Raw genomic sequence first — 8329 nt, 5'->3', positions numbered from 1 at the left:
AGTTTTGCCTTCACCCTTTTTCAAGTTCCCTGCGTTGCCATTGACACTTTTCTAACCACAAATGCAAGACCAGTTATTCCATTTTCTATTTAACCAGGTGCAGCACTGGAAAAAAAGCGTTGCAAGACGATTAAATATACTTTGTTATGAATATATTAGATTGGCTGTTGCTTGATGCCACTGGATTTTATTCCCTCTGCCGGGTATTGTAAGCTCTTGGTGTCTCATGAGTGGATCACCGAGGCAGGCACTGCACATACCACCAGTGCCCGGTATCGGAGAGAAGACAAGATTTCTTCCTGTGCTTTTAAATTTCACACTGTTGGCTAAACCCCTGAATGGGACCTTGTGGCAAAGGAGAAATTTCTGTTTTGTTTTCCAAGATTGCTCTTTTCTTTTATAGAAGTACATTCATTAGCTTTTCTGGTAATCAATTCAGCATGCAAAACGGTGATCTCGGAGTAGTTTTATCATGTAACATGTGAAAATGTTTATTTTTAAAAAGTTACTTTATCTAATATTAAGTTGAAAGGTTTTGTTGCAAGTTTTAATTGGAGATAAAGCAAAACCCACTTCAACTGGAGAGAAGCTCCAGGACTTTGCAAACTTTCTTATCATTTGTGTCACAAAAGGGGCACCACAAAAAAAGAGAAAAAACAGATCAAACAACATCTCCGTCTATTTCTAAAATCCTGGTATTTGTTAATCCTTGTCCCACCTAAAAACCTCAAATTAAATGCAATAAGTGATTTAACATCAAATGATGTTAATTTTCTCAGCCTGAGAGAGTTAAATTTCTCAGCTTAGGTGGAGATTTTTCTTTTGAGACCAGGGCTCAAAACTATGAACTTTTTAAACTCCCAGCATAGTTAGAATGAAGCTTTTCTCTGGGTTTGAAAAGAACTTCAGCAGCATTTCACTTCCAATTGAAATGTCTTACCAGGCCCAGGAGAAGCAGCTCTGTCGTGATGGTGCGTGTCCTTGTAAACTAATGAATTACTTAACTAGCAGTTTTGATTTGTTACCGGATTTTGCTGTGTCTATAAGCCCTGTTTCCTTTTGCACTAGGAACACGGGGTGCAATTTGCTCGGGTGCAGTTACGGATTCTACCTGGAGCTGCCTGTGGGCATAGTGCACGCCTGACACCCCCGCTTGCACCATAGCTTTAACTCTGTGCTTGCCATTTTCCCACTAAAGAGATGCTTCTAAATAATGTAAAATTTAAAAATACTTACACTAATCATGTGTTCTGCTTTCAGGAAAATTATATTATTTTGCTCCAGAGCATGCTGATGACAGACCCACACACTGCCAGCCGCCTGCCTCCCCCCGTGCTCTTGTCCCCACGACATTCCTAGCACCCTGGCACCTGATAGATCAGCTCTTCTCAAAATTACAAACGTTTTAGAGAAATGAGGCTACTGGCACTGACTCTGGGAGCTCCCAATGTCTGCTCTACGCGTATGTCTCTAACTGCAAAAAGACAGTTAAATACACGTGAACAAAACTTGTTATTCTCTGAAACCCAATTTAACATCCCATTCCTAAATTGCCATCTGTCATATTTATTTTCTTCTGTTCCTAAGATCTATCTTTTCACTTTCTCAAGTCTCAAGAATTCAGTTACTTTTAAAAATATGGATCTTGTTTTTTTTCACAAGTCCTGCTGAATCCAAAGACGTTGGGGAAGCTGAAAAATAACAAATCTGAGTTTCTTTTCTGCCAGGCCTCTTCCCATGGCTTTGGGTGCTGATGTTCTAGCCTATGCCTCCAGAGAGCGTCCAGCCTAGAGATCTGACCTAGGACTTTGTTCTCTTCCTCCTTAATCTCCCAGTCATCTTTCCCTCCTAATTAAAATTATATCATCATTGCAGATTTGCCAATACAGGGAAACAAAATATTCTCAATTACACACAAATTCCAACAATGGAATTGTTTTAAATCATCAGAATATCTCAGAGGTAAAGAAATCTCTTTTTTAAAAAACTAAGTGCCTAAATGTCTGTGTTTTGCTGTGCAACATCTGGCAAGGGAATAAAGGGAGAACACTGTCAGAGAAAAAAAATGCCTTAGAAGCTGAGTCAGCAGTCAAAGCCTAAGACTTAAGATCACCTTAAGGTCTCCTGCAAGCCTCCTCTTCCCCGCTCCAGGACTGCAGCTTAACGAGAGGCAGGTGCAAACCCTTGGGCCCCTCCAGCGGCAGGGCTGCACCTGCGGGGGCTGAGCCAGGGCCTATATAATCCTCCCCAGGGCAGCTCAGAGTAAGCTTGGTGGTGGCAGTGGGAAGATGTGGCTGGTCTTGGAGCAGCAGTGCTTAGGCACCTTAAGGATGTGGTAAGTGGGGCTTGCTGTTTGGGGGTGAGGAGATGGGTCCTTTCCTCCTTGCTCTATCTCATTTGGATCTCTTTTGCTTGCAGGTTGCTGCTCCTGTTTGGCTTTTTGCTGCCCTTAGCCCCTTGTGCTGGTGGCTTGGGGGATCAGGACCTCTTGGGTAATGAGGCCTCTGCAGGCTGCTAGGGGGTTTGGGTGAGGGTTTCAGGTGCCCCTGGGGCTGTCCCCTGCAGGCATGGAAAGGGGGTGGCTGCTGGTGGGTTTGGCAGGGTGTGTGCTGGTAGAGCTGACTGTAGCTTTCCCTCTGCAGAGAGTGTGACCTGTCACAGGGACAGGATGGAAGTTGAATTTTCCAGAGAGCTGGGCAACTACTCCTGGGAAGCGTCTGTAGTAGGTATGTATTGCTGTTGGCCAGAGCTGGTCTCCTTTGGCTGCAGCCTGAAGGTGGGTGCCTGCAGGGCTAATGCTGCGTTTCTCTGCAGATGCAAGTGGTGAGGAGATGGTGTCCTGTGACTACCTGGTGGACTATGAGAAGCTACTGCTCAGTGTCCTGTTTGTGAACTGCACTAGTCTGGAGGTGAAGTCAACTGCTTAGTTCTGTTTAAAAAAAACTAATGATAACCTATAGGGAGATGGAAGAGGTTCAAGAGTCTCATAGTATTGTTTTAATCAGCAATGTGCATAGGTATGCAAAGGTAACAACTAATACTAGCTATAAACTTAGTTAAGTGAAAACAATAACTGAGAGGCTAATCCAAACTATATCCTTGAAAGCAGAGTGTTGTGTTTTTTTTTTTTTTTTTTTCCCGGCATCATTTGCTTCTAAGCTTTAAAAAGGGCTCTTAGATTTCTGCTTCTGATCTTTGTCATCAAAAAACAAGGGAATAACAGCTAGCTCTCTGGCCCTACAGCCCACTACTTAGTCCTTAATGATTTCCCTGTGATTCCTGCAGTTCTTCCAGTATTTTCTACTCTTCAGCTATTCTGCAGCTCCATGCTTTCTTAGGGAACCCATCCCTTCCCATAAGGGCTTTTCTTTTTTTCTTTTTAAATGACAGCTAATCTTGTCCTTGCCCCTGTTACTGTGAACAACTAACTGCTCTAAAGTTCAGAGTTTAATCTCAAAGGCTTTTATTCTCATACTACAGTGTGAGATCTGCTTCTTTCTGATTAGCGTTTTCTGTTGCCTACAGCATGGCCAGCACCAGCTGAGACTGAAGCTGATGGTGAATGACACAACAGGAGGGGAGAAGAACATAACCTACAGTGCTCACTGCAATGTTGTTCATGCAGATGAAATTATTCCTCCTTTCTTTACTGGTGCAACAAACTGTACAAAAGACTTCATGGCAGTAAGTAGGGGAATGGGGGTGCTGTAGGTGATGCTGGCAGGCTTGCAGGGTATGATATGTTTTTCAGACTGACTGGGATCTGCAGAAAGCCAGGGAAAAAAGCTTCCAGCCAGCTTCAGGGAGATTTGTTGGCTGTAACCCTATTTTGGCATGACCCTTAGCTGCTTTGAAGAGCTAGTCTGCAGATGGCCATTAATGATGCACATGGTCTGGTTCCAACCCTGTTGCAGGGGAAACTGGGATGCTCCTGTCTTGCTTTCTGCTGACAGCAGTAGTATTGGGAAGCAGGAATTTCTGTTATAGGTGACTTACTGATTGTTTTCTGTTTTGGTGGTCTAACCCTTGTGCTCTGTTTCAGGTTACTTTCCCAAGACTCATTCCAAGCTTCAGTGATGAGCATATGGTAGGTGCCTTCAGCCTTCCCTCTTCCTGGATCTTCCCATCTCTTCCTTTAGGAACTGCTCCAGCCTAGAGATAGGCTACCACAGGCGCTCCCATCTTGTTGGGAAGCCTAGTTCAGTGTTAGCCTTACAGTGCTCTTAAATGTAAAAGCTGTTAAGTGACAGCCCTGTGGAGTGAGGAACTGCATAATGCCTTGCTGTGCTTTCCTAAGGCAGGATCTCCATCCCTGCAGGTTCCAGTAACTCCAATGACCTGGACTCTGTCAATTGATGATGGAACTAAGATACACCAGCTGAGTCTTGGACAAGCCATGCAGCAAGGCTATAGCTTTCTAGCTGATGGACACAACTTGGTTTTCCAGGTGGCCTTCAGTGCAACTGGAGTTGTCTCCTACAAGGTAGGGGCATGTGGAGGAGATAGCTGCTGTATCAGAGTCTAGATATCACTTAACTAGGCCTGTGGAAATTGCCTGCAGGTTATGGCCAGAAGCAGTATCAAGCTGATGCATTGCCTTAGCTGGTGCATGCAAAACTGTATTGCCTTGTGCAGTTGTCATTGGACAATCCAGCCCTTTAAAATGGGGACTGATCATATCAGTTCTGCCGATAGGCTCCACTGGAGAGGAGTGGAGAGTCTGGCTCTAATCTGTCCTGTGAAGATCAGACCTTTAATTAGCGAGTCCATTTTGAAAGGTTATTGAAATGGGGGAAAACTGCTGCTGCAGACTTCAACAGCACCAGCTAGACTTACAGCATGTAGTACTGGTGTTCCTGCAATGGACCCTGAGCCAGTACCTTCCTAATGGGACTCTACCTATTTTTGCAGCAAAATGACCAGGTACTCTATACTGTGGCGCTCAAGCTCACGTATGGACCTCCCGAACGCAGGCTGACAGTGGAGTCAAGAATGATTTGTGCACCAGGTAATGCGTGGAGGGGCTTTGGCCTTCTCCTACTTTGGAGATAGTGGTGTAAGATATAACAAAGATGTCATTGCAGGTCCAGCAGTCTGTAATGCAACACACATGACTGTTGCCATCCCAGCCTTTCCAGGGACTCTTAAGGCTGTGGGTGTAGAGGACAGGACCATTCCCATCAACCAGCTCCAGGAAAATGGGATTACTCTAGACATGAAGAGAGGGGTCAAGCTGCATGTTAGCAGGGGAGTTCTGAAATCTAGGGTGAGTTCATAGATTCTCAAATCATAAGAAGCTTTCTTGGCATAATCAGTTCCCTGGTGCTTACTGGGAGCTAGAGCACAGCAGCTTTAGACTTCAAACATCTGTCAGGGCAACCATGTGTCCTATGTATGCCAAAGGCACTTGGGAGCAAGATTAATGTAAACTGTAGGACATGACCTGACTCTAGCACATAGGCATCACTTAAAGGTGACTTGAGTTTCATGATGTCTTCTAGCATAAACAACTGGAGGTAAAAAAAGCTTCTCTTGAAGCTTGCTGGTATTTGACATGTCTACAGCCATGCAAATTAGCAAACCAGTTGTATGAGGAGCTGCCTTACCCTCTGGCCTTTAGCACATCTGCATTGAAGATCTTGTGTTGATGTGCCAGGAGAGTAACTCTTGTCTTTCAGCTACATGGGGAGAGTTGCTCAGGACTTCAAGCTTACATGTCCTCTCTGAAGCTGGCTTTTCACCTCCATGGGGAGACTGTGGCAATGGTGATGCACCCAGAATGCCCTTGTGACCAGCGCACACCAATAGGTGATTAACTTGCAGATTGCAATGCTTCAGTACAGTTTGTTCTTGAATTAGTCATTTAATAGCCTAGAAAGGTTATCTAGCTAGAGTGTAATAGCTGTTTGCCTACTCAGACTGGGTGTGACATCTTGTGTAAACCTCTGTTCCAGCTGCTGTATGCACCCAGGATGGGTACATGGATTTTGAAGTCCTTGCTGACAGTACCAAACCACCACTAAACTTGGATACACTTAGACTCAGAGATCCTGCATGCAAGCCAGCCTTTAAGTCCTCTTTGAATGATAGAGTTTGGTTTCATGTCCCACTGAATGGATGTGGGACCAGATACTGGGTAAGCATTTATCCAGTGCTGGTGGGGAGGGCCTCATGGACTGGAGATGCCTTCTTAATGCTATTAATCTTCCTCTCAGTTTGATGGGGAGAGGATCGTCTATGAGAATGAGGTGAGGGCACTTTGGGCAGACCTTCCACTGCACAGGATCTCAAGGGACAGTGAACTAAGGTATGCCTGGAAACTCTCCCTGGACAGTTTCTAGCCCTGTGTGTCTGAATGTGAGACCTACCTGCTGCTTTCTTGTTTTAGGCTAACAGTACTGTGCTTCTTCAGTAATGGTGATGCCTCCCTGACTATAAAGGTAGACAGTCTTCCTCCTTTGGCTTCTTCAATGAATCAAGGTCCTCTCTCCTTAGCTCTTCTAAGCTATCCGGGTAAGGCTGGCTCTGGACTTGGGTAGCTGGGGAAGCACTGGGAGCTTGTGGTGGAAGGGAGAGTTCATATGTAGTGTGCTGGCTTGGTGCATGGGGCTTCTAATGAATTCGGTATTTCCATAGAGTGGATGTGCTTTCTCTAATGGTATCTGAGGTAGAGGTCTTAAACCAGTGATACTGCCTAGCTTCTAGGGATGAACTGTAGCTGGTGAGCTGGCTGGTCTGAAGAAACTCTGGTCTAGAGCTCTTCAAGGACCTTCTTGTTGCATGCTGGCTTACCTAATGTGGCTTTGGCTCTTGTAGACAACTCATACAGACATCCATACCGTGATGACCAGTACCCAATAGTAAGGTACCTGCGGCAGCCCATCTTCTTGGAAGTCCAAGTTCTGAACCGCAATGACCCCAACCTTCAGCTGGTGTTGGATGACTGTTGGGCAACAGCATCACAAGAACCAAGCTCACTTCCCCAGTGGAATATTGTTGTGGATGGGTAAGTATTTTGCTATAGGTGTGAATGAAACCACTGTTGGCAGTGGGTGGGGGGGATATCCCTGACTACTCCCTCCTTGCACCCTTTGGGAGCAGAGCCTTGTGTACAGGGCTTTTACTGGAGATGGCCTTCTAGGTACTTCAGTGATGGCACCCTGGTGTGTTGGAGCTTGGAGGATAGCAGGATCTCTGCACTGAGCTCTGCCCAGCCCTTCTGACTTGCTTCCTCTCACCTTTTGGTAGGTGCGAGTATGATTTGGACAGCTACAGGACTGTGTTTCATCCTGTGGGGCACGGTGTCAGTTATGCTAACTATCGCCAGAGGCTGGAAGTGAAGACCTTTGCCTTTATGTCTGATGACAAAGCCCTCCCTGGTCTAGTAGGTGACATTCTTCTACTTAGAGCAATAAATATGAATAGTAAGTGTGTCTAAATGTAACTCATTCTCTGTCCTAGGTATACTTTCATTGCAGTGTCCTCATCTGCAACCGCTTTCAGCCAGACTCCCCTCTATGCCTGACAAGATGCCCTAAGCCATCTAGAAGCAAGCGAGGTAATGCCCAAGCAGGTTTTAATGTAAAAACAGAGCAACCAATCTGCTGCCCTGTGGGACTCTTTCTTTCACATTATTATTGCAGAGAGTGGGAAGCAAGGCATGAACTCTGTGGTGAGCTTACGGGGTCCTGTTCTCCTTGTGCCAGAAGGATGGTCTGCAAACCAAGGTATTTGTAATTGCTAATGTATGTTGCTTAGTTTAAGGGAAGGAGCTCTCCTCTGAACCTACCTTTCTGCTTGCTTCACAGGGAGCACTCACTTCAGCAAGGAAGCATGGGCCAATGTGACAGTGACTGTTGTTAGTATTCTTTCTCTAATGGCCATAGTACTGCTATTCTTAGCTTTCCTTAGATGCCTAAAGAGAAGGGTGTCTATGGTAAATGTGGTATGTTAGTGTATTTTCTACAAATAAACTTGCATTACAAATGTGACTGGAACTACTTCAGATGAGGTATATAGTTTTAGACTTGTTTGTGGCTCTGTAGTGTTCAAGGAACTCAACTGGAAAGACAGATGCCACTTTCTATGAACAGTGGCACTGATCTGGGAGTCTCAGTTGGCTATGGTGGTTAGCTGAAACTATAACTAATGCACTTAAAAGTCTGAGCCCCAAGACTTAAGAATAGTTCTTGTGCTACTTCATGGGTAGCTCTGTCACTGGTCCCATTTTCAGACAGGAAAACAAATCACACCAGGCAACCAGACAGGTCATGTTCTTTGATTTCCACTGATGACTCGAGCACATCTATCTCCTAAAGAATCATGCTGG

At 45.1% G+C, this 8329-nt stretch overlaps 1 protein-coding gene across 1 annotated transcript; it reads left to right on the top strand.

Moving 5' to 3' along the window:
* The first annotated feature begins 2263 nt into the window (after positions 1–2263).
* On the top strand, positions 2264–7954 carry ZP2 (zona pellucida glycoprotein 2). Its single transcript, XM_062588236.1, has 18 exons — positions 2264–2335; positions 2419–2492; positions 2643–2726; positions 2815–2909; positions 3526–3684; positions 4043–4087; positions 4319–4483; positions 4912–5008; positions 5085–5266; positions 5679–5808; positions 5955–6136; positions 6216–6307; positions 6389–6513; positions 6817–7006; positions 7249–7384; positions 7462–7558; positions 7644–7727; positions 7809–7954. The coding sequence occupies exons 1-18, from the start codon at positions 2289–2291 to the stop codon at positions 7952–7954; spliced, it is 2130 nt and encodes a 709-aa protein (XP_062444220.1). The 5' UTR covers positions 2264–2288.
* Positions 7955–8329: the final 375 nt, after the last annotated feature.

This window comes from Rhea pennata, chromosome 15 (assembly GCF_028389875.1).
Source record: "Rhea pennata isolate bPtePen1 chromosome 15, bPtePen1.pri, whole genome shotgun sequence".
NCBI lineage: Eukaryota > Metazoa > Chordata > Aves > Rheiformes > Rheidae > Rhea > Rhea pennata.
Note: the sequence above shows the minus strand (reverse complement) of the source record. Positions and strands in the feature narration are given on the sequence as shown.

Bases quoted from the DNA above. Each gene is read 5' to 3' on its own strand.
- ZP2 (XM_062588236.1), top strand. From the start codon at position 2,289: ATGTGGCTGGTCTTGGAGCAGCAGTGCTTAGGCACCTTAAGGATGTG. The intron at 5,809-5,954 runs GTGATTAACTTG...CCTCTGTTCCAG, and splicing joins TGACCAGCGCACACCAATAG to CTGCTGTATGCACCCAGGAT. The intron at 7,385-7,461 runs GTAGGTGACATT...TCTCTGTCCTAG, and splicing joins ACAAAGCCCTCCCTGGTCTA to GTATACTTTCATTGCAGTGT.